General features: G+C 45.2%; 1 protein-coding gene across 3 annotated transcripts in view; it reads right to left on the bottom strand.

The window, feature by feature from the left end:
- Positions 1–26813, bottom strand: part of LOC117882409 (collagen alpha-3(IV) chain-like) — a 134151-nt gene that overhangs the window by 73218 nt on the left and 34120 nt on the right. For all 3 annotated transcript variants that reach the window (XR_004647004.1, XM_034780567.1, XM_034780568.1), the window contains exons 3-9: positions 11992–12081; positions 6403–6447; positions 5849–5893; positions 5559–5621; positions 4223–4276; positions 3328–3354; positions 1568–1645 (exon numbers count right to left, since the gene is read on the bottom strand). Coding sequence is in view for 2 of the 3 variants with exons in the window: in XM_034780567.1 (XP_034636458.1) it covers positions 1568–1645; positions 3328–3354; positions 4223–4276; positions 5559–5621; positions 5849–5893; positions 6403–6447; positions 11992–12081 (402 nt within the window). In the remaining variant the exon portion in view is untranslated. The remainder of the gene's footprint in view (positions 1–1567; positions 1646–3327; positions 3355–4222; positions 4277–5558; positions 5622–5848; positions 5894–6402; positions 6448–11991; positions 12082–26813) is intronic.

Raw genomic sequence — 26813 nt, 5'->3', positions numbered from 1 at the left:
AGTTTAGACATATCCTCTGTGGACACTTACGGAATAACCACCCAGATGGAACATTTCTTGCTAACTCCATCAGTTACTGGTTGGCTTGTGCCTTGTAACACGAGGATATACACCTTTGTACACCTTTACCATGTTCTCTCTATTTATTTTTCTCTCTAAACAGTCAGGATCTTTTCAGTCTCTCTTCATATGGAAATTTCTCTAAGCATTATTGTTGCCCATCTCTCTATCTCTAATATATCCCTTCTGGGATTGGGTGACCAGAGCTAAATAAAGTAATCCAGGTTAGAGCATATCTTTGAATCACAGAAAGGCTTGATAATATTTTCAAATCCATTATTTAAGTACCATAACATTCTGTTTGCTTCTTGACCTCCACTGCAGACTGAATAAAGGTCTTTATTGAGCTGTCCACAATGTTGTCCAGATGTTTTCCCTCAGTGGTTAGTTAATGTATAGCAGTAGATCAAATTATTCCATCCGAAGTGCATTCATCAACAATGAATTTTATTTATTATAATGCTGCCTATTCAACAACCTTTATTAGATAATTTGGAAGTACCCTACACTCTTCTCCAGCTTCAATTACCCTAATTCAGAGGTTCTCAAACTGTGGACCACCAGTGGTTTGCGAGCTCCATTCAGATGGTCTGCAGATAGTTCCCTCTAAGGTGTGTGCCTGGGCGGCCGCACACAAGAGAATAAAGGGCCACCCACCTAATTAGTGGAGCTGCGCAGGTGTGGCTCTACTAATTAGGTGCCTGGACCCTGGAGAAGACTCACGTATAAGGTGAGGTGGTGGCCTTGGGGGGAATAGGCGGTGGGTGGGAGGGGCCAGTGCGGTGAGAAGAGGGAGTGGGGAATTTGGGATGTGCAGGGCTGAAGCGGCCAGAGAAAGAGGCAATTTCCCCCAGCTCCAGGGCTGCGGCTGCCAGGGAGAGACAGCCCTCCTTCCCAGCCTCAGTTCTGTGACTGCTGTGCAAGGGGAGAGACACCCCCACTTCCCGGCCCAGCTTGGTGGCTGCCATGGTGGGGGAGAGAGGACACATCCATTGCATTAGAAAGGTACGACTACTGATATTAATATGAGTTGTGTGCTTTATTTATAGAACAAAAAAAGTTAATTATTACGTTTTTTATATAGCACTTTTATCCAAAGCACTTTACAATAGTTAGCTAACGGTACAAACAATATTTGGAAAGATCATTGAGTGGTCCACCAAGACCCTCAGCAATTTTCAAGTGGTCCGCAAAAAAAAGTTTGAGAACCACTGCCCTAATTAATGCGGTCTCATCTGCAAATGGTGCCACCTCACTGTTCACCCCCTTTTCCCTATACTTAACAAATATAGTAAACACCACCAGTCCTAGCAAGCAAAACTGACCCCTAATGGCTTGGGGAAATTTGAATTTTGAAAGGGATAAAAAGAATAACTTTATCTCTCTCACCTTTATAATATAAACCCAATATCACATTCAGAACTGAAGTTATTTTCTGATTTAAGAACAATAATACATTACTTTTTTAAAAAAATATACATAACACAGTGTAAATTCTTTTAATTACCTGGCGTCCACGTATTCCTGGTAATCCAGGGTCACCTCTTCCATCATATCCCGGGTCATATCCACTTGCAGGGCACCCCTTGACAATAAGTAATTAAAAAAGCCTCATCAACTGTTATATTATGAAATTCGTTTGTATAACTCAAGGCAATAAAGCTCACAATAAGATACACAGAGAAATCCAACATCAGAAATCTCCTAATGCTGGCTATTGTCCATTATGGACAATTCTACCAAAAAAAAAAATCATTATTCAATACATACTACACAATATGTTCATATGATCTGTACTTCTTGGTCCTTACGAACCTCCTTCTTTTTTAGACCTACACATACTTCCTTCACACACATACATGGTTTTATCTAATGTTTTCTTTTAAGGATATGTTTATTGGATTCTATTACAAGAGTTCTATTATTGGCAATTTGCATAATCTCCAACAGAATATAGAGAGCCTCTTTCTACCTGATCTGAGTTACACCTGATTTCACTAGAGTTACTGTGGACTTACACTGGGGTAACGAAGATCAGAATCTGGCCCAAAACCATTTGCATCATGTAACTGACGGTGTCAAGTTTTCTACATAAGAACAGTTCCTAGAGTAAAACATTCAAGTGGGGGCCAAAATCTCATTTTATTTCTTTATATCACTTACATCAACGTCATCTTTGCTTTATTGTTTATTTATTTGTGTCTTTGTTCCCACCAGGGTAAGAGTGCTGCTAATAGGATGAAAGCACTTCAGACCATATTATCACAGTAATCTCCAAAGTCTTTGTACAACACTGATGTATTTTAAAAAAACTGTAAGAACTTCTTAAAGGAAAAGAGTCTGATTCACTGCTGTGTTACTCTAGTTTTCATCTGGTGAAATCAGTATAATGTAGTGAAGAATCAGACCCAAAATATTCAGATTCATGTTGTGTTCAACTGCTTCACTAGTGTACATGAAAGGTGGAGGGCTCAAGGAGCTCCCTTTAATAATCTGTGCAGCAGTCAGGCATATTTGCCTGAACTCCATGGAGTGTGCAGATTGCTATCTCCAGGCAAGCGGGGCTGAAAGACACCTTCAAGGAGGTGCAGCAGGAAAAAAGGTCACGGCTTTGGTCCCTGTGCACAGAAAAGAGTACGGCATTTTCATAAAGCCATGTAGCAGTACAGGCATTCTGCAGTCTACATGCCTGGGCATTCTGGGAAGAATTCTGCCTCAAGGAAGAATTCTTCCTGTAGCAACCCCTGGGGTGGGCAACACACAGCTGTGTTTAAATGAAACAGAGCCCATATTAACTAGACTCAGCACTTGACTTTTCAAAGTAACTCATCTTCATGCCTCATTTCTTCCTGCCCCTGTGGTTAGAATGGTCTTCCTCTTCAAACACACTCTTCTGAAGCGTTCCAAAAATGATCTTCCTGATCATTTCTGAACTCCTTTGATCTGAACTCTTATCCAGTGTCTGGATGGCACTTATAAGCTCTTTGGGAGAGGGACCTGGTCCTTGGTGTGTTTGTAAAGAATACTCGTACAACACTCAGAAATAGTAATCACAGAAAATAAGAAATATTGAATTGTAACCAAGGATGAATGTGGCAATCATATACTAGGTTCTGGTATGAGCTGCATTGCTCTTCTTCTGGGGAAATAAGCTCTCTAGCTGCAGTGGATGAAGATAGCTATTATAGATCTTTTACCAAGAGCTGTACAAATTCAAAGTTTTGCTCTTCAATGAATATTCAATACAACATACTGTGAATAACTTACCTTATCTCCTTTGAGGCCATCAATACCCTAGGGACAGTAAAAATAATAAAAATCATATTGTTAAAAAAGGCAACTGGTAACATAGGTGATAAGGCCAGACAAGATGTTTAGTAGAGGCAAACTTAAGAAAATGACTTATTTTCATGAATGGCATGGGTGAGTAACCTTGGCTGGTTCTGATGCACAAGGATGAATTTCATGCCTTATGCACCAGACTTCAATCTCAGAAGAATGGACTTGTTGGAAAGTGACCGGCCTACCAGCTGGGCTTTCAAAATTATTGTAAATTTGATTTGTGCGGCCTGACTCTTTTTGGGGTGTAGGAGGACTTTTTAAAATAGAAAAAATATATATCTTTCGAGGGATTTTGTGCCAATGATAGTGCTCCATTTTTATTCCTTGTTTATAGTTTACCTTTGATATAATTTCTGTAGAGCAAACCAAGCTCTAGTGGTTAAAGCAAGAATCCTGGGTTCTGCTTCTGTCATTGACTTACCTTAGGTAAGTCACTTAGGTGTACATTTTTAAAGAGTATTTTCTAATGTTGGGTGCCTCCTGTTTTTGGATGCCCAGCTTGAGACACCCAAGGCCTGATATGCAGAAAGTACTGAGCATCCACAACTTCAACCAAAGATAGCAAGAACTGCAGGTGTCCATCACCTGTGAAGCTCAGAGCCAATGTGTTTCAAATTGGGCCCCCAAAATCAGGTCACTTTTGAAAATGTTCTCTTAACCTTTCCACTGTTTTCCAGCCAGTGGGGATACTAATATTATCCCACCTCACAGGTGTATTGTGGGGCTTAATTAATTAATATATTAACAACCGTTTTAAGCTTTAAGGAATTAAGGGCTTTATATGGTAGAAATGCACATTATGTTTAATGTTACCACTTACTGGTTTGCCTGGAGCACCTCCTGGCCCTGGAGGCCCTGGAAATCCTTGTTCACCCTGACAGTAATAAACATTGTAACTGTTACAAAAGCCACTGATATGATTAACTAGTCCTTTCCTGTGCTCCTAGAGTATTACGGAATATTCAGTTTCCTTTACTGTAAGCATAGACGTAATTTGACTGTTATATTTGGGTGGGCAAAGTGAGCCCAGGCACACGTGCATACTGAAGCCAGTCCCCTGGGTTCACTGGCTGTCTCCCCCCACGTACCTAGGCTGCCAGTGCTGGGGGATGGAGGGGACGGCGTAAAAGGGAAGCCCGAGCTGCTGCTGGCGGCCACTCCAGCACTGGCTGCTGCAGCGATGTCGCTGCTCTGGTGCTGCTGCGATTGCCTCCCGGCTGGGCTGGAGCTGCTGTTGCCCAGGGGACGCCACATGCCGGGTTCCTGCTTCCTCCCGCTCATTCCCATATCCCCTTCTCTTCCCCATCCCCTCCTCCTTCCTCTCCCCCCGCTTCATTCCACCCCCCCTTTCCCACTGCCTCTTCTCCTCACACCCCCCTCCACCCCCGTGGGCACTCATGGTTCTAGAGGAAACGGGCAGGCACTAGGACCCAGGAGGCATGCCCATCTGCTGGTGGAGGACCCGGAGCACAGGGGGAAAGTGACGGCAGAAGGGGAGGGGGCAGGAGGGGAAGTGCAGCATGGAAATGACAAAGCCACCTTCTCCCCCTACTCCAGGCCGAATAGAGCAAGCCCTGCAGGGCAGCTCAATGCTTGCAGAAATGGGGGGAGGGGTGCATGACCTCCCCCCCCCCATGCCTCCCCTCTGTTTGGGGGGGCAATGCCCCCTGGCACCACCCAAACTATGCCTATGACTGTAAGGCTAGATGAAAGCCATTTTGTGGTCAAATAAAATGAAAACTTGAAATAAAGTGATTAACTACAGACTTTAACTTTTCCTCAGGCTGCAGTTCAGGACTCATACCCATACCAAGAATAGAGGCTCACAGCACAATACAGAACATAGAATTTCAAACTGCTGAGTGAAATTGCTTATGATTATTCCACTTCCCATCATCCTGCATCTTCAGGGTAGGTAAAAACAATATAGAAGACAAAGAAAAGATTGTCACACAGGTACTTGCAACACTTTTGCTTTCCATGACTATTGTGAACAGAATTTCTCTCCGATCAATCAGTGAAGTTGCAAGCTGCAACAAAACAACTCTGCCGTGCATTTGAGAAAATGTTTGAGAATACTTTTGGGCAGTATCCACTGATTTTTAAGCTTAGCTCCTGGCAATCCCCATTGTCATCACGTTCTACTTGATCCCTACCTTTGGGCCATTGCATCCTGGAATTCCTGGACCTCCAGGAGGACCAATGTTTCCTGGTTCACCCTAAACAAGTTCAAAATTGACAGTTTTGTTATTGAACATTTATATTTTCCTGTAACTACACGGAAATAGTTTATGTGGATACAGTATGGTGAATAAGAATTGCTGATACCAAGATTGTTATCTCTAGGTTAATTGATAGAGACAATGCTGAAATTGACACTGGGTTGGGGAATACTGAGATGCCGTATAAGTAGAGGACTTGGTTTATCTTGTTTTATTTTACTTACTGGAAGACCTGGGAGACCTGAAAAACCAGGTAATCCTAGCATTCCCTAATGATACAAAAAGAAACAAACAGAGAAAGAATAATTCAAATTAATAGGAAAAATGCATGCAGTGCATTTTTTTACTCCATTTTTAAGAACAATAAGCATTAACAGAAGGTAGTCTATCAGGGGATTTTCATTTGACTACTACATTTTACCTAACCAACTATTCCATGGGCACACCTCATATGACTGTAAACTGTTACATGGAGATTAACAGATTTTAAGGCCAGAAGGGACCATTATGATCTAGTCTGACTCCTACATAAAACAGGCCAATACTTCATAAACACATGCATGAAATCTCATATATGCAACACAGCAAATTGAAAAACAGCAGCTACAGTTCTAAAAAAAAAAAAGGAAAAAATGGGAGTTCAGTGCCACATCTTTCAAAAATATAGTAACATAATATAGTGTTTTTATTTGATTTTATAGAAAAGGCAGTTATTAAATCACTTTAATAATAAAAAGGATACATAATACATTAAAAGTTTGCTTAAATATATATTTACCCTTTCACCTTTGGGTCCGACTAAACCTATCTGCCCTGGAAAACCCTAAACACCAAACAGAAAAAAAGCATGTATTAAATCTTTGTGCAATGTTTATAATGCCAAGGTCAGAACATACAACTCATTTATTTTGTTTATTTATATTGTTCACATCTTGTGTATTACAGAAATTAACATGAACAACAGTCGGCACAAACCCCAGCCTCTACCATACCCGCTGATTATTCAAAAGGTATTCATCCCATTACAGGCCCAACAAAAATCAACAGTGCTATTTAGGGAGGTGGTCACTGAGAGAGTTAAGTCTCAAGTCATTTAGGGTTTTATAGACAATAACCAGCACCTTCCATTGCACCCAGAAGGGAACTGAAAGACTGCACAGGCTAGAATACTGGAGTATGTGTGTTTATACATTACTTTGAGGCCTTAAAGTATAAGTAAACAGAATGCATTATAACAGTCCACCCAGGGGATAGCAAAGGAATGCATAACTGTGGAGAGGTCCATGTTGGATAGGACCATCCTTATTCACAAACATACCTACTGGAGTAAAAATTTTTACTTTTGAGTCACTTCCCCTTTGATAAAAGTATATTTGTTCCACTTAACATTTTTTTAACCAGTTGAACAAAATACCTTTACAACATTCTTGTAAACACAGCATGGATTTATACCAAATATTGAAACAGTATCCAAACAAAAATTACAAGCAGGATTTATTTACACACAAAGTAATTTGTCGTTTGAGGAGGTGATTTCCTGATAACGGAACTCTTTGTCTGAGACAAATTTGAATAAAATAAATTTGTAATAAACGAATTAAATAATTGCAAATGTTTCTTTCCACTCTTCCAGGACACAGTGCAAATCCCTATGCAGCTTGACAGTTCCTACGAATCAATGAGAAGAGATCATTGCAGAGGCTTCCTTCTTCTCCTTTTCCCCCTTTTCTTTTGTTTTATTATTTGTCGCAGCACCAATTTGGTTTAATCCATTTCTAATGATGATAAACATAGTTCTTGGATAGCAAATTGTTAAGAAATCACTCCACATCACAATCTGTGGCTCAAGGTTATTGTCTTTGTCCTGTATGGATAGTCTTTACACACACATTGCTCTATTGAGTTGAAAATAAAATTAAAATATTACGAATAAAAACATTCTGGTTCAATGACAAGCTGCAATAATGCCAACTGTAAATAGAGAGGGCGAAATTTAGAGGTGATGTGTAAGAGGATGACATTAGATGCAATAGATGCTATTGTGGTATTCGGGCAATGTGTCCATACAACTTATGAATTCTGGTTAATATTGTGAAGTTGTCGTTATGAAAATTATTGTATCATGGAATGAATGCCTCTATCCACCATGGGCTGACTCGACCTGTAGCAAATACATACCAAACTAAGCACAATGGAGAGTACTTAATGACTGCACTCTGACCTATAAGCCACCTCCTCCAGCTTGTCTGTTTCAGGTGGCATATAGAGACTCACAGGGCCACAAAAGAAGCTTTGAGGAGGAGGAAGGAAGGGGACGGATCAGCCAAGGTCAGAGAAGCCTAGCCAGGGAGAGAAGGCTCCATGTTTCAGAACACAAGCCGTGCACTGCAGCAGAAAGATCCTGGATGCCCCAGATCACTATGACCAGAGCCCAAAGAATGTGCTGGAGTGGTGAGGAAACTGAAGCAGGGAAACTCATGTAGGGTTTATTGTTTTGGTATAGACCTGTGTATTTCTCATGCAGTTAAGTGCAATGGTGTTGGAATCCTGTGCAAAGCTTGTGTGCATTGTATGTGTAACACCTACCATGTATCCCTTGAAGTGCTAAACTGTGGGTTCAGAACTCCAGAGGGCTGAATCTTTGGGAAAGGGCATGTTTAAACTACAAGGGAGTCTGAGTGGTTAGCTCTGATTTGAGGGGCTTAGCAGTGGGCTGTGTGGTTGCATCTCTCAGGATGGGGTGCTAGACAAAGGATCTGTACCCCAAGAGTGTGTCCAGAGGCCTCAAGATCGGAACAGTATATGGGTTCTGTTCAGAATCTGGAGGCTTAAACACACACAGGACCTTGTGGCTGGACCCCTCTCTTAGCAGTCTGGTGAATGTCCAGCAGCGGGAGCTTGACTGGACCTGTGACAGCCATCATGCTGTTGTAAATTCCCTTACACTCAGGACTCCTTTAGATCTCTTTAAACCTCTTAATGTTGTGTAAGTTGAACTTAAACCTTCTTCCAGCTCCTCATTGTGTAAGTCCCAGCAGGAGATGATCTACTTCAACAGAGACATTATGGCACATTCCTGTTAGTTGTTTTGCTACATCCCTCTCTGCTAGCGTCTTGGCATGAATTTTACTTACTTACACCTGACATGATGGAGGAAGCGTATAAAAAAGCCCATGCTGGTATACGGGAGAATCCAGTCCATGAAAAGAAACCCAAGAGAGAAGGAGCCTGATCAATCAATTAATTAATTAAATAAATAATCAATCCCCTCATAGAAAGTTTTGACAAAAAAAAAAAATACCCTTTGATTGACATTTTCCACAGATAGTTGAGTTTTCTGCCAAGAACTCAAAACCCAAAAGTTTTGAGCAGAAAAGCTACAGATTCCATAGAAAGCAGTTACTTCTTGCAAAAAAACCTGTTCAGTATAGAAAACCAAATTTTCTGTCAAAACACAGCTTTGATGGAAAATTTCAGCCAAGCCATTTCCCTCTATTACACCCAGGATATGTCTACACTGAAAAACAAAAACAAAATCCAGCAGCAGCAAGTCTCAACACCTGGGTCAACTGACTTGGGGTCTCAGGGTTTGCACCATGGGTCTAAAAATAGCAGTACAGGCGTTCCCACTTGGACTGGAGTCCAGGCTCTGAGACCCTCCCCTATTGCAGGGTTTCACAGCCCGGGCTCCAGTCTGAGTGGGAACATCTACACTGCTATCTTTAGACCCACAAGTGAATCCCATGAGTTGACTGAGCTCAGAGACTTGCTGCTGCGGGTTTTTTTTTTGCAATGTAGACATACCCTCAGTATGCGAAATTCAGAGGTGATGTATGCAGTGGGGACATGTAAATGATACAGTGGTGCAGTCAGCGGGTGAGAGTCAAAGGGCTTGTCTAGACTTAAAACGCTGCAGCTGAGTCACAGGTGCCGGCTTCCTCCAGGTCCCGGGGGTGCTCAACCCCCCTGCTCTTCCCCAGGCCCCGCCCCAACCCGACCCCTTCCCACAAGCCCCCACACTGCCCTGTCTCTTCCCGCTCCCACTCCACCCCTGCTTCTTCCCATCCAGTTCCAGCCCCTCCCCCAAGCATGTTGTAGAGGGGTGGTCACCCCACTACAGCCTCAGCAAGGGTTAAAAGCCAGCCCTTGGAAAGGGCTGGGGCTGAGAGCCAATCAGAAAAGGCTGAGAGGCAGCCCATCAGGGCCAGGCTGGGCCCTATAAAAGGGCTGCAGGGCCAGAAAGCAAAGAGTCTCTCTCTCTCTCTCTCTCGAGAGAGAGAGAGAGAGAGAGAGGGGCCTAGCTGCTGGGAGCAGGCCACTGGACAGAGGCAGTGCTGGGGAAAGGCAAGAGGAGCTGGGGAGCTCCAGCCTGGCAAATCCCCAGGCTGCAGGCCTTGTTAAAGGCCAAAGCAGGTACTGGAGTTGCAGAGGTGCAGCCCAGGTCCGCTGGTCCAATCCCCCTTGCCAATGATGAGTGGCCATTACACTGCAGTCTGCTCCAGTGAAAGGGAGCTAGATGATGACTGACAGTAGCCACTGAGGCGAGATGGGCTTAAAGGGTTGGGGGTTCCCCTGGGAGGGGAGACCCAGAGTGTGGGGGTACTGCAAGGCAGAACCCCGAGGTAAAGGGCACCGGGGTCCGGGAGGGACACGGGGCCTAAGGCAGGCGAGACACCAGCCAGAAGCAGGCACTCCATAAGCTGGAGAGCTAATTCCTGAGACGACCAGCAGGAGGCGCCACACCAGTGAGTCTCGACCTTGCTACATGTGCCCTGTCACTGCTCCTCCCCCTCCCCCCCCCCCAGCGCCTCCTGCACACAACAGAACAGCTGATCGCGGTGGTCAGGAGGAGCTGGGAAGGGGGGGAAGCTAGAGCACCCACGGAGTAGGCACCTATGAGCTGAGCTGCGGTAGCACTTCAGTGTAGACCCTACTAATGCTGATGAGGTTCTCCCGTCAGAGTAGGTAATCTACCTTCCCGAGAGGTGGTAACTAAGTTGATGGAAGAATTCTTCCATTGACCTAGTGCTGTCTACATGGGGACTTAGGCTGGCTTAACTACATTGCTTGGCATGTGGATTTTTCACACCTCGGAGCAATGTAGCTGGGCCGATCTAATTTTTGAGTGTCTATGAAACAATTATCAGGGGGTAGCCGTGTTAGTCTGTATCCACAAAAACAACTAGGAGTCCGGTGGCACCTTAAAGACTAAGGGCTTGGCTACACTTGCAGATGTAGAGCGCTGGGAGTTAAACCAGCCCTCGGAGACTGCAGCAGGGAAAATGCTGCTGTGTTTTTACACTGTCAGCTGCAAGGGCACTGGCTTGGTCACATTAGCAGCTCTTGCAACACCACAAAGAGCAGTGCATTGTGGTAGCTATCCCACTGTGCAAGTGGCTACAACGTGGTTTTCAAATGGGGGGGGTGGAGTATGACAGGGAGTGTGTTGTGTGTATGTGGGAGGAGAGACAGTGTGTTTTGGGGGGCAGAGAGTGTGTCAGCATGCTGTCTTGTAAGTTCAGACAGCAGCAAATCCCCCTTCCCCCTGCCTCTTTCTCTCTCTCACACACACACTCACAGCATTCCAGAGTAATGGTTTGCTTTGTCCTGGAGCAGATAAGCATGCCAGCAGTCGGAAACGGAGCTTTGAAAGGGGATATCCGCATGCCTGCAGCCGAGTTCAAAACAATGGCAAGAGTGGCCACTTGACTTCAGGGGATTATGGGATGTTTCCAGAGGCCAATCACAGCGCAGTAATGCAACACGTCGTCCATGCTGACACCAGGGCGTTTCAGCTGGGGCGCAGCAAGCTTTATGCTTCTCGTGGAGGTGGATTACCAGGAGCGCTCCAGCTGCGGAGTCCAGGTGCTCTAAGTGCCTTGCCAATGTGGACACCTCAGGAGTTAGGGCCCCTGGGGCTGATTTAATGCACTAGAGCAAGTGTAGCCAAGCCCTAACAGATTTATTTGGGCATAAGCTTTCATGGATAAAAAAACCCACTTCTTCAGATGCATGGAGTGAAAATTACAGATGCAGGCATAAATATACTGACACATGAAGAGAAGGGAGTTACCTTACAAGCGGAGAACCAGTGTTTACAAGCAAGGGGGGGAGAAGCAGAATAAGATGTAGTTCTGTAGCTATGTGTCATTTGCTCTCATTTGGATTCCCCTCTGAATATGGTCCATAGGCTCTAGTGCTAGTCATCAGGCAGCAGAAGTGTTTTGCCTGTGCTCTCATCAATTACTTTCAGTAATTAGCCAAGCAGCAACTCTGTAGATCCTGACTAAATACATTTTTACAACATTTTTGAGCGAAATTGTAAACTCTGAAATCACACACACACACAGAGAGGTCAGCAACCTACCGTGGGTCCCTGTGGCCCTGGAGGTCCCTCAGGGCCACAGAAACCTGTCTGGCCAGGTACACCTTGAGCACCAGAAAATCCTTTTTCACCCTGCAAAAAGCATAACAAACAAGCCCTTAGAACCATCCTTGTGTTTTCCTTCTGATAATTTATTTCAGAGATACTAATTATTTGGGGCATCACTTAGCTTTTATTTGCCCATCTCTGTGCAAGATTATGATTTACCCTTGCTCACACTGGGACTACAAGAGCTATTTAATGGGAATATGGGTATCAGAATCTGTACCCCTGTGTTTAATCTTATTGTAAAGCACATAGATTAGCTGGCAGAAGATGTGGTCTTAACAATGCAGCTGACACACATTTCTTGCAAACAACTCTATAATTTGCTTAGCCTCCACAAGCCCCAGAATTCTGATCCTACTGAAAAACTCCAAAGTCTCAGCTGGCAGATCTGATAGCTGCTGCTGTGTAATTGAGTCGGCAAACCATTCCACTCCACTCCACTCCATCCCCATATGCGAACCATGTAAAGAAACAAAGCGATAGTGAAATATAATGTAACTGTTTAGGTACAGTAAAATAGCAGTTTGCTTTAAAAAGTTATGTTTTTATTATGTCAAGTCACATAGATTAAGCTACACAGCCAGTTTAAATGTAAATTTTGACTGAAAACTTTCAGATTAGCCTAAGGCCAAGTTCAGACTACTAACCCATGGCCAGGAAACACAGGAGGCTAAAACCGTATGAGCAGAACAGTAGGGTTAAGTTACACTCTCTTTCTTTGTTGAATATGCTGGGGTTGTGAGGTGGACCATAAAGAAAGCCACTGGCAGAACACAGCACTCCAAGGAGCACCAGTACTATTCCAGCAGAAGTTTAGAGCCTTTATGCTTGTCCTACACCAGCTTGAGAGGTGGCCATTTCCACCCACTTTTAGGCCCCTTTACTCTGCTAGAGCAGCATTACGTGGCCTCAGGGCAATGGAGAACTAAGCCACGTAGTTTAAAACTATTTGACATTGTCATCTATGGATAACACAGGCCATTCACTGTCATACAACACAAGACTGCCAGACCATAGGTAAAAGAAAGTCAAAGAAACTTAGACATGCATGTAAAAATACTCCCAGTCAGTTCCTTTTCAATACCACTTTCCATGAGTGCAGGTTGTTTGCACTGGCTGATATTTTCAGAACCAGATACGGAGTTAAAAGTAGTTATGTGATATGTTTAAAGGGGGCTTGGAGGATTTATTTTGGCTGGGTAAAGCTATTTCATACATTCTTGATCTGAAACATTTGTCTCTTTGGATGTGTTTACACAGCGACTGGCAGTGAGTCTCAGAGCCCAGCCCGACAGACTCAGGCTCATGGGGCTCATGCTACAGCACTGGAAGTAGCTGTGTAGACATTTGGGCTCGGGCTGGAGCAGCAACATCTACACAACTATTTTTAGTGTGGTAGCACAAGCCTGTGTGTCCAAGTCTGTTGCCCCAGGTTCGGAGGCTCATAGGATGGGCTGTGTAGACATACCTATGGCCCGAGTTTAGGAAAACACCCTATTCATGACAGCACTTTAGCACAGGCTTAACTTAAAACAGATGGCAACTCAATGGGACTTAAGCACATACTTAAGTGCTGTTTTGAATAGGATGGAATTAACACAGGCACTGATTCAGGAAGGCACATAAGCATAGGTGAATAACAAAGTAGCCTACCATGACATTTTGCCCTCCAAACACACAGAGAGTCTCAGAAAAATTTCCAGACATGCCAATCTTTCTTGGCACTGTTAGTGGAAGGAATTCTTATATTAAAAGTATCAATGTACATAAAAATGTTTGCTAAGATTACAGGCCCATCTAGCCCAGTATCCTATCTTTTGACAGTGGCCAATGCCAGGTGCCCCAGAGGGAATGAATAGAACAGGTAATCATCAAGTGATTTACCACATTTCAACACATTTCAAGGAAGACTGGAGAAAGATTTAATAATGCAATACCAAGATCTGTCACTGGATGGGGTACAATACTAACTCATATGGAGAAATTTAAGGACTTGATCTTTCTTCATTAAGCTTGAATATCTTGCCAAAGAAGCAAGTTATAGGAGTGATCCCCTCTATTGTGTCAGGGACCCACAGGTGAATCCAGGCACAGCTTACTGCCCTCTGCTGATTCACCTGATGAACCTGCCCCTCTGACTGGCTGAAGGCCCCCGCAGACACATTCTTAAACCCTGAAGCAGGGTTGGGACTCTAGCTACTCAATAGCGTTCCATGCCTGCATCTGTGCTGCCTGCCTATAGTGACCCTATTTCCCAAAGTGAAAATGGGACAACAGGCAGGGCTGGCCCAAGCCCCCTACTCAGGTCTGTAAAGTTATTCATGCTCTGAAATGTTTGCCAGGCTTGGGCCTATCTATGTCATTTCAATATGCCAATCACCACAGTGCGTAGAAGCAGTCTGAACTCTACCCAGGATTTGCTTACAACGCTGCACTCATTTGTGATTAGGTTGGGCTAGTCTGAGTCTTTGCTGGAGCCACAGTCTCCTAAGCACAGCCATACTGGGTCAGATCAATGGTCCATCTAGCCCAGTATCTTGTCTTCTGACAGTGGTCATTGCCAGATGCTTCAGAGGGAATGAACAGAACAGGGCAATTGAGTGATCCATCCCGTTGTCCAGTCCCAACTTCTAGCACTCAAAGATTTAAGGACATCCAGGGCATAGGATTGCATCCCTGACCATCCTGGCTAATAGCAATTGATGAACCTAACCTCCATGAACTTATTTAATTTTTTTTGAACCCAGTTATACTTTTGACCTTCACAACATTCCCTGGAAACAAATTCCACAGGTTGATTGTGTGTTGTGTGAAGAAATACTTTATTTTGTTTGTTTTAAACCTACTGTCTGTTAATTTCAGTGGTGACCTCTGGACCTTGTGTTATGTGAAGGGATAAGTAAACTTCTTATTCATTTTCTCATCATTCATGATTTTATAGACCTCTGTCTGATCCCCCCCTTAGTCATCTCTTTTCTAAGATGAACCATCTCAGTCTTTTTAATCTCTCCTTATATAGAAACTGTTCCATACGCCTGTTCATTTTTGTTGCTCTTCTCTGTAGCTTTTCTAGTTGTAATATATCTTTTTGACCATAATGTCCTTTGGCAACCAGAACTGTGCACAGTATTCCAGGTGTGGGAGTACCATGGATTTATATAGTGGCCATTATGATATTTTCTGTCTTATTATCTATCCATTTCCTAATGGTTCCTAGCATTGTTATTTTTTGACTGCGGTGGTACAGTGAGCTGAGGTTTTCAGCTAACTACCACAATAACTCCCAGATATCTCTTTTGAGTGGCAACAGCTAATTTAGACCCCATAATTTTGTATGTATACACCTCTACCCCGATATAATGTTGTCCTCGGGAGCCAAAAAATCTTACTGCATTATAGGTAAAACCGTGTTATAGCGAACTTGCTTTGATCCGCCGGAGTGCGCAGCCCCGCCCCCCTGGAGCACTACTTTACCGCATTATATCCAAATTAGTGTTATATCGGGTCGCGTTATATTGGGATAGAGATGTAGTTAGGATTTTTTTTTCCAATGTGCATTACTTTGCATTTATCAACATTGAATTTCGTTGGCCATTTTGTTGTCCAGTCACTAAGTTTTGTGAGATTGCTTTGTAAACTTTTTGCAGTCAGCTTTGGACATAAGTATCTTGAGTAATTTTGTATCACATACTGTACAAATGTCACCACCTCACTGCTTACCTCTTTTTCCATCACTGGTACAGCAGTTTCCAGTACAGATCCTTGGGGGGTTTCTCTCCACTCTCCATTGTGAAACCTGACCATTTATTCCTACCCTTTCCCCCCCTATCTTTTAACCAGTTACGGATCCATAAGACCTTCCCTCCTATTCCATGACTGCTTACTTCACTTAGGAAGTGGTACTAAGTACACATTCTGACAATCCTAGTAGTAATCTACATATTAGCTGACCCCTTCAAAGAATTCTAATAGATTGGAGAGACATGATTTCCCTTTGCAAAAGCCATGTTCACTCTTCCCCAGCATACTATGTTCATCTGATAATTCCACTCTTTATTATAGCTTCCACCAATCTGCCTTGTACAGTAGAGCCCCGATCCGGGGTATTCTCCCTGCTACCCAAAATCCATAAACCTGGGAATCTTGGATGCCCCATCATCTCAGGCATTGGCACCCTGGCAGCAGGATTGTCTGGCTATGTAGACTCTCTCCTTGGGCCCTATGCTACCAGCACTCCCAGCTATCTTCGAGACACCACTGATTTCCTGAGTAAACTACAATCCCTTGATCTTCCAGAAAATACCATGCTAGCCTATGGATGTAGAAGCCTTCTACACCAACATTCTACACAAAGATGGACTATGAGCCATCAGGAATAGCATCCCCGATACCATCACAGCAAACCTGGTGGCTGAACTTTGTGACTTTGTCCTCACCCACAACTACTTCAGATTTGGGAACAATTTATACCTTCAAGTCAGCGGGACTGCAATGGGTACTCGCATGGCCCCTCAGTATGCCAACATTTTTATGGCTGACTTGGAACAACGCTTCCTCAGCTCTCATCCCCTTATGCCCCTACTCTATTTGCGCTACACTGATGACATCTTCATCACCTGGACCCATGGGAAGGAGGCCCTTGAGGAATTCCACCAAGATTTCAACGATTTCCATCCTACCATCAACCTCAGCCTCGACTAGTCCACACAAGAGGTCCACTTCCTAGACACTACGGGGCTAATAAGCAATGGTCACATAAACACCATCCTATACCGGAAACCTACTGCCTGCTATACTTACCTACGTGCCTCCAGTTTTCATCCAGACAACATCACACGATCCATTGTCTACAGCCAACTCTAAGATTCATAGATTCTAGGACTGGAAAGGACCTTGAGAGGTCATCGAGTCCAGTCCCCTGCCCGCATGGCAGGACCAAATACTGTCTAGACCATCCCTGATAGACTTTTATCTAACCTACTCTTAAATATCTCCAGAGATGGAGATTCCACAACCTCCCTAGGCAATTTATTCCAGTGTTTAACCACCCTGACAGTTAGGAACTTTTTCCTAGATACAACCGCATTTGCTCCGATCCTTCAGACAGAGGCAAACACCTACAGAATCTCTATCAAGCGTTCTTAAAACTGCAATACCCACCTGATGAAGTGAAGAAACAGATTGACAAAGCCAGAAGTGTACCGAGAAGTCACCTACTACTACAAGACTGGCCCAACAAAGAAAGTAACAGAACACCACTAGCCGTCACCTACAGCCCCCAACTAAAACGTCTCCAGCACATCATCAAGGATCTACAACCTATCCTGAAGGACGATCCCTCACTCTCACGGACCTTGGGAGACAGGCCAGTCCTTGACTACAGACAGCCCCCCAACCTGAAACAAATACTCACCAGCAACTACACACTACACAACAAAAACACCAACCCAGGAACCAAACCCTGCTACAAATCCCGATGCCAACTCTCTCCACATATCTATTCAAGGGATACCATCACAGACCTAACTACATCAGCCACACCATCCGGGGCTCGTTCACCTGCACATCTACCAATGTGATATATGCCATCATGTGCAAGCAATGCCCCTCTGCCATGTACATTGGCCAAACCAGACAGTCTCTACACAAAAGAATAAATGGACACAAAGCTGACATCAGGAATCATAACATTCAAAAACCAGTAGGAGAACACTTCAATCTCTCTGGTCACTCAATAACAGACCTAAAAGTGGCAATTCTTCAACAACAAAACTTCAAAAACCAGACTCCAATGTGAAGCTGCAGAACTGGAATTAATTTGCAAACTGGATACCATCAGATTAGGCCTGAATAAAGACTCGGAGTGGTTGGGTCATTACAAAACCTAAACTTAATTTCCCCAATACTAATTTCTCCCTACTGTTACTCACACCTTCTTGTCAACTGTCTGTAATGGGCGACTCCCTTACCACTTCAAAAGTTATTTTTCCTCCCTTGGTATCCTGCTGTTAATTGATTTATCTCATTAGATTGACCTCACACTTGATAAAGCAACCCCCATCCTTTCATGTATTTATACCTGCTCCTGTATTTTTCACTTCATACACCTGATGAAGTGGATTCTAGCCCGTGAAAGCTTATGCCCAAATAAATTTGTTAGTCTCTAAGGTGCCACAAGGACTCCTCGTTTTTGCTGATACAGACTAACATGGCTACCACTCTGAAACTCCACTTAACTGTGTTCCCTCCCTCCATTCATGCTGCCTTGTAGAGCATGAGGCTCCATTAACAACAATGTGTTAACCCTTGAGAGCTCAGCCGAGTGCTAGTTCATCATTTAGCAGTAAGATGTTCCCTGGGAAATATCCCACCCTCATCCACCCTCTGATTCCACCACCTCAACCAAGCTTCACAATCATCATTGCTGTGCACAGTATTAAATTGTTTGTTTAAAATGTATACTGTGTATATGTGTGGCGAAAAAAATTTCCCTGGAACATCACTCCCCCTATTTACATTAATTCTTATGGGAAAATTGGATTCGCTTAACATCATTTTGCTTAAAGTACCATTTTTCAGAAACATAACTACAGTGTTAAGCAAGGAGTTAATGTACTGAAGTTAGTCTTAACAGCCTGTAATTGCAGGGATCGCCTCTGGAGCCTTTTAAAAAAAAATCAGCATTACATTAGCTATTCACCAGTCATGTGGTACAGAGGCTGATTTAAGCAATAGGTTACATATACCACTTTTAGTCGTTCTGCAGTTTCATATTTGAGTTCTTTCAGAACTCTTGTGTGAATATCATCTGGTCCTGGTGACTTATTACTGTTTAATTTATCAATTTGTTCCAAAACCACCTCTACTAACACCTCAGTCTGAGATAGTTCCTTCACATTTTTCACCTAAAAATAATGGCTCAGACATAATCTTCCTCACATCCTCTGCAATGAAGACCAATGTAAAGAATTCATTTAGCTTCTTCTCAATGGCCGTATCTTCCTTGAGTGCTCCTTTAGCACCTTAATCATTTAGTGACACCACTGACTGTTTGGCAGGTTTCCTGCTTCTGATGTACTCAAAAAACCCATCAAACAACCTTTTGTTGTTCATTTTTGTGTCTTTTGCCAATTGCTTTTCAATTGTTTTTGGTTAGCCTACCTAATTATACTTTTACATTTGACTTGCAGGAGTTTGTTCCTTTCCATTTTCCTCAGTGGGATTTGACTTCAAATTTTTAAAAGATGTCTTTTTGCCTCTAATTACCTCTTTTACTCTGTGTAGCCCTGGTGGGGTGTTTTTGGTCCTTCTACTGTTTTGTCTTGTTTTCACTTGGGGTATCCATACAATTTGAGCCTCTGTTATGGTGTTTTAAAATAGTTTCCATGCAGCTTGCAGGCATTTCACTCGTGACTATTCTTTTTTAATTTCCATTTAAGTAGCCTCCTCATTTTTATGTAGATCCCCTTTCTATAGTGAATTGTTACTGTGGTGGGTTTCTTTGGTATCCCCCCACCCCCCACAAGGATGTTAAATGTAATTACAATATGGTCACTATTACTGAGCGGTTCAGCTATATTCACCTCTTAGTTGGAACAGATCCTGTGCTCCACTTAGGACTAAATCAGAATATGCCTCTTTCCTTGTGGATTCCAGGACTAGCTGCTCCACGAAGCAGTCATTAATGGTATCTAGAAATTTTAACTTTTCATCCTGTCCTGAGGTGACATGTACCCAGTCAATATGGGGATAGTGGAAATCCCCATTATTATTGGATTTTCTATTTTTTATAGTAGCCTCTCTAATCCCTTGAGCATTTCACAAATCACTATCACCATCCTGGTCGGGTGGTCGGTAGTACATTCCTACTGCTATACACTTAGTACTCTAGCATGGAATCTATGACTTTTCTAATAAATAAACTCTTTGTTTATTTTTATCTAAAGTAGGTCTCTGTTGTGCAAACTGTGAGGAGTTAAACTCCAGTGCATGCTGCAAGGCCCATCTTTCTTCCTTGGGCTGCAGGGAGCTGGACAAGCTGGGGACTGGAGACAGGGGGCCTCTGGAGGTGATTTTGTTAGTATGAGATCTGATTTGCACCCCAAGCCAGCCCTGAGAGGGTTAATGAGGGTCTGAGACACAAATTAGAATACCTGGCATCACCCCTGAGAGGGAGGGCCAGGGTTAAATAAGAGTGAAGCCCAGCGGTGGAAGGGCTGCAACAGTACTATAAAGCCAGTAGGCTGAAAGCAGAAGGGGGAATTGTAGGGGAAGGAAGCTGCCGTCACTTCCTGGGATAAGGGAGGTTGTCAGAGACGAGAAGGAAGTCCAGGGAGAGAGTAAGTCCGGTGATCCTGCCCTGGAGTAAGGAGTCTAGCAAGAAGCTAGGAGAAGGTAAGTAGCCACAGGGAGTAGTGCAGGCTCCATGGTAAACCCATAAACAGTCAAGGGACAAGAAGGAGCTCAGGGAAACAGCAATGGGGATTGGGACTGAGCAGACCTGGACTGCTAGTTATAGGATCCCTGAGCCGGAACCTGGTGCAGCAGGTGGGCCCAGATTCACCTGCCAGTCACTGGTATAGAGGCATGAGCCCCAAACTGGAGCTAAACACCACCCAGAAGAGGCATTTGGATACTGGTCCTGTTGTACTTCCTAAACCCAGAAGGGCTGGACTAACTGGGGACTTGGCTGGAGGGCCAAGTTACAAGACAAGAGACTATTGCAGAGTGAGCAGAGAACAGAAGGGGGCACCTGATGCCACGAGAGTTACTTTCCCAGATCTAGACATGGGAAGGTGCACTAACAGTGAGTGGGAACCCTGTTGCATGACATTATTAAATCTTTATTATATTTATGTTCTTGTCAGGATAGTGTTATTAGTGGGTACTTGAAGAGTTCTGTGTAGCTCAAAAGCTTGTACCTTCCACCAACAGAAGTTGTTCCAATAAAAGATGTTACCTCACCCACCTTGTTCTCTCATATCCTGAGACCAAAACAGCTCCAACACCACCACAAATAACTTTGGAAGATATTGAATTTTGCTACTTAAAATGGAAACTTCACAACATGATGTTATGTAAAGCCTCCGCTCAAATGCAATTGTAAGATCTGTAACTTGTATCATTAAGTTCTGCAACCTTTTTTGCAGACTTTGTAACTTCAGTTATTGGTAGCATAGCCTTTTAAGTTTTGTAACCTTTGCAAGCTCTGTAACCTTTTCAAGTTACCACTTGTATGAACTTCCAAGCTTTGTAATATCCCATCCCTCAGAGAGAGTGTGAACGAGGGAGTGTGAACAAGGGACTGTATGTGGGACTGGGCGGAGAGGAGCTGCAAGGAGAAAGGAGTCCAGAGACAGGTGTGTCTGATATAATCTGCCCTGAGAAGGCAATCACGAAGTGCTGTAAAGAGAAGAAGAACATGGTATGCATGAAAGGAACTGGTCTGGGAATGCTTCTCGGTGATGGACACAGAAGGAAAACTCAATGTACGTGACAGGAGCCGCCCCGTTCCAGAAAAAGGAAGCAGCCATCCACACAAGCAGCTGCTGCTCCTTGACCTGCTCAGCAGCCTGGATTCGTGACCGCGGGCACACACCAGATCTCCCCCGCTTCGGCTTCTCCGTCCCCATGCTGTCTCCGGTAACTCTCCGCCTGTTTAAGTGTGTGGGCGCATGAGGGTATGAATGCAGTGAATGTGTGCGTGTATGAATACGCTCCATCTCTTTTCTATTTGACCCAACAGCAACATCATAATAAAACTAATAAAAGTGTGACCCTGGGTTGGTTTTTAGGGGAACAGAGGTAACACATGAAGAAACCCAAACCTAAAGAAGAGCTCTGTGTATGTAGCTTAAGGAAGCCACTTATCCGGTTTTATACTGGGGGGGTCAGCTTTTTGGCTGATTTGTCCCGTCTCGTACTGGTACAAAACTGGATATGGTTTTGTCCAGTACCTGACAGGGTTCCCATTTTGAAGAGCATGCTGCTCTGTCCCTGCTGGTGGACAGGGCATGTGAGATCACGCTGGCGGGGATGGGGTCACGCAGGCAGGGGTAGGCTCATGCCTTTCCCAGAACTGCTGAAAAGTCCAGTATTCTAGGAATGCACAAGTAGCCACCTTGGTGTAGCTTGAAAGCTCATGCCTTCCACCAACAGAAGTTGGTCCAATAAGATATTACCTCACCCACCTCGTTTCTCTCGTATTGTGATAATCAGGGTCCAGACTGCCCAAGGGGAGACGAGGGGGTCTAAACTCCAAAGAATAAACAACGGAATCAACTGGTTTGTATACAGTGTTATTGTCTCTAAATGTGTCAAGTAAGGCCTTTCATGAAACCTGGTAATGTTCTGAACGTGATGGCCGTTAAGAGATATGTATACAGGTTATGTTTATGATTATAGATAGATAGATAGGTGTGTGTGTGTGTGTGTAGAACATTGTAATTGTAACTAGGATGCAACAGCAGCATTGCCTTGCTGAAGTGTGGGGAAGCTATAAGGGAAGGAGGCTACCCAGGCTAGTAGTTTACATGAAACTTAGGCCTGGTCTACACTAGGCGTTTATGTCGAAGTTAGCGCCGTTACATCGAATTAACCCTGCACCCGTCCACACCGCGAAGGTATTTAGTTCGACATAGAGGTCTCTTTAATTCGACTTCTGTACTCCTCCCCGACGAGGGGAGTAGCGCTAAATTCGACATGGCCATGTCGAATTAGGCTAGGTGTGGATGGAAATCGACGCTAATAGCTCCAGGAGCTATCCCACAGTGCACCACTCTGTTGACGCTCAGTAAGAGCTCGGATGTTCTGAACTGCCACACAGGAAAAGCCCCGGGAAAATTTGAATTCCTTTTCCTGTCTGGCCAGTTTGAATCTCATTTCCTGTCTGGACATCGTGGCGAGCTCAGCAGCACTGGCAACGATGCAGAGCTCTCCAGCACTGATGGCAGTGCAATCTCAGAATAGAAAGAGGGCCCCAGCATGGACTGATCGGGAAGTCTTGGATCTCATCGCTGTGTGGGGCGATGAGTCCGTGCTTTCCGAGCTGCGATCCAAAAGACGGAATGCAAAGATCTATGAGAAGATCTCTAAAGACATGGCAGAGAGAGGATACAGCCGGGATGTAACGCAGTGCCGCGTGAAAATCAAGGAGCTGAGGCAAGGCTACCAGAAGACCAAAGAGGCAAACGGACGCTCCGGATCCCATCCCCAGACATCCCGTTTCTACGAGGCACTGCATTCCATCCTCGGTGCGGCCGCCACCACTACCCCACCACTGACTGTGGACTCTGAGGATGGGATAGTGTCCACGGCCGGATCCTCGGACATGTTAGCGGACGGGGAAGATGAGGAAGGAGATGAGGAGGACGAGGCAGTCGACAGCGCTCACAACGCTGATTTCCCCGACAGCCAGGATCTCTTCATCACCCTTACAGAGATCCCCTACCAACCCTCCCCAGCCGTTACCCCGGACACAGAATCTGGTGAAGGATCATCCAGTAAGTGTTGTAAACATCTAAACATTTATTTGTAACAGAACATGATTATTAACAATTTAAAAAATGGGTTTCTCATGATTAGTTTGATTAACTTAACGGTTCAGTCATGGGCAGTGCAACTATTTGAAAAAAATCTAGCAATGTCCGGTTTTGCATGATTGTCCTGCCCAAGCCGCTCTACTGTTTAGTCCCTGCTACTGCAGCTACAGTAAGATGCGGTCTATATGTCCGGGGATGGAGCAGAAATCCTCCTGGGACATCTCAAGGAAGTTCTCCTGCAGGTAATTTGAAATCCGCTGCATTAGGTTCTTGGGGAGAGCGGCCTTATTGGGTCCTCCGTAGTAGGACACGTTGCCGCGCCACGAGACTAGCAAGTACTCCGGAATCATTGCTTGGCACAGCATGGCGGCATACGGCCCTGGTCTTTGAAGGCTTTCCCGGAGCATTCTCTGTCTGTCGCTCTCAGAGATCCTCATGAGGGTGATGTCGCTCATGATGACCTGCTTTGAATGAGGTAGGGGAATGTTAGTGTTGGGACTGCTTTACCGTTCCTTTACAGAACTGTAACCGCTGGTTTGCAGCCACGCGGTGGAGGCGGGAGAGGGTCAGCCGAAAGGGATCGTTCCCGGGGACAGCCGCGAGGGTGTGGGACAGGAGCAGACTTCCTGCTTGCCGGATTGCTGGCAGCAGGGACCGACATTGATTTCAATGTGAAATGAGGCCATTGCTAATATTAAAGTTTTAAGCTGCCACGAATCTACGGCTTACCATGTCTGCGTGCAAGAGCAATTCCGTTGTCCTGACAGGGTTCTCAAAAGTGCTCTGCAAAACCCCAGACACTGAATGCGAAGGCCGAGAATTCGACCTTGTGCTGAGTGCGCATGTGATAGGTGCTGTGCATGGTCCTGTTCACAGAGAAAGACTATGTTTTTTGTTCACAACTACATTTATCTTTCTGAGGAATTCACTCCCTTTTTCCCATTCCCACAGCCCCATCTGCGACTGTCTCACAACCTAGCCTGTCATCACACTCCCAGAGGCTAGGGAGGATTAGGCATAAGAAGAAGAGGACACGGGAGGACATGTTCTCAGAGCTTATAGCCTGCTCCCGAGCCCAGGCAGCACAGCAGACCCAGTGGCGGGAGAACTTGTCCCAAATGCACCAAGCCAACATGGATCGGGAGGAGAGGTGGCGTCAGGAAGACCAGCAGGCGACTCAAACCCTGCTTGGACTACTGAGGGAGCAAACGGACACGCTCCGGCGCCTTGTGGATGTTCTGCAGGAACGGAGGCAGGAGGACAGAGCCCCGCTGCAGTCCATCTCTAACCGCCCTCCCCCGCCACCAAGTCCCATACTCCCTTCACCCAAAGTGCACAGAAGGAGAGGCGGCAGAGTCCCTGCTAACTCTCACTCCACCCCTGCAGAGAGCTCGAGCAGCAGAAGGCTCTCATTCCCCAAAGTTTGACAAGTTCTTTCCTTCCCGCCTGACACAAGCCCCCGTCCAAGTTTCACTTCCCAGTCCCATGTGTAGTTGATAATAAAAAATATGTTTCTGTTAACTACTGTTTCCATCATGTTCTTTTGGAGGGGGGGGAGGAAAGGGGGTTGGTAATTGGACAGGACAGTCACCTTTGGCAGGGTACATAGTCGGGGGCAGGCACAGCAGCAGGGCACATACATAGTGCAGTGATGCAGTGACTACTTACCCTGGTTAGTCTGGGAGGTTCTTTTCATGTTATGTGGTGGGGGGTGGGTTGCTCTGTGACTTTGTGTCAGGGGAGGGCAGTTAGAGATCTTAAGCGGCGGTCCTTAGGCAGGATCACAGAGCCACACAGCAGGGTCCCCCCCCCTGCCACAAACTCACATAGACCCCCCATACACACAGTCCGTATCAGGAGGGGTGACAGGCTCCGTTGAAAGAACCATCCCACCGCAGCGGAGCCTGTCAGTCCTTGAGTTTAGAAGCTGCATTCGCGCGACTACACTACACCCGCTCCGCACCACAGTCTGCGTCCCAGTTTTAAAAAATTCCCGCGAAAACAGTATTAAAGAAAACGGTGTGCTTTAACAAAGTAGAACTATTTTTATTTTGAAACGTGTGTTGGAAGTGGGGTGAAGGCTTCTCTGTACACAAAATTAGAAAGTCACAGGTTACCCTGCTCACTCAGGAACTTTGCTTTCAAAGCCTCCCAGATGCACAGCGCTTCCCGCTGGTCTCTTCTAATCGCCCGGCTGTCTGGCTGTGAGTAATCAGCAGCCAGGCTAATTTCCTCAACCTCCCACCCCGCCATAAAGGTCTCCCCCTTGCTCTCACAGAGATTGTGGAGCACACAGCAAGCTGCTATAACAATGGGGATATTGGTTTCGCTGAGATCACAGCGAGTCAGCAAGCTTCTCCATCTCCCCTTGAGACGTCCAAAAGCACACTCCACCACCATTCTGCACTTGCTCAGCCGGTAGTTGAAGAGTTCTTTTTCAGTGTCCAGGGCACCTGTATAGGGCTTCATGAGCCAGGGCATTAGCGGGTAGGCTGGGTCCCCGAGGATCACTATAGGCATCTCCACATCCCCAACAGTTATTTTGTGGTCCGGGAAGTAAATACCTTGCTGCAGCCGTCTAAACAGACCAGAGTTCCTGAAAACACGAGCGTCATGAACCTTGCCCGGCCATCCGACATTGATGTTGGTAAAACGTCCCCTGTGGTCCACCAGTGCTTGCAGCACCATGGAAAAGTAGCCCTTTCTGTTAATGTACTGGCTGGCCTGGTGGTCCGGTGCCAGGATAGGGATGTGAGTTCCATCTATGGCCCCACCGCAGTTTGGGAATCCCATCGCTGCGAAGCCATCTATGATCGCCTCCAAGTTTCCCAGGGTCACTACCTTTGGCAGCAGTACATCAACGATTGCCTTGGCTACTTGCATCACAACAACCCCCACGGTAGATTTGCCCACCCCAAACTGGCTCGCGACTGACCGGTAGCTGTCAGGCGTTGCAAGCTTCCAGAGGGCTATGGCCACTCGCTTCTGGACAGTCAGGGCTGCTCGCATCCGGGTGTCATTGCGCTTCAGGGTAGGGGACAGCAACTCACAAAGTTCAAGGAAAGTTCCCTTCCGCATGCGGAAGTTTCGCAGCCACTGTGATTCATCCCAGACCTGCAGCACTATGCGGTCCCACCACTCAGTGCTTGTTTCCCGTGCCCAGAATCGCCGTTTCACAGCATCAACATGACCCATTGCCACCGTGATGTCCTCGGC

The sequence above is a fragment of the Trachemys scripta genome, chromosome 9, assembly GCF_013100865.1.
Source record: "Trachemys scripta elegans isolate TJP31775 chromosome 9, CAS_Tse_1.0, whole genome shotgun sequence".
Lineage (NCBI taxonomy): Eukaryota > Metazoa > Chordata > Testudines > Emydidae > Trachemys > Trachemys scripta.
The sequence above is the reverse complement of the archived record's forward strand: the minus strand, read 5'-3'. Positions and strand labels throughout refer to the sequence as shown.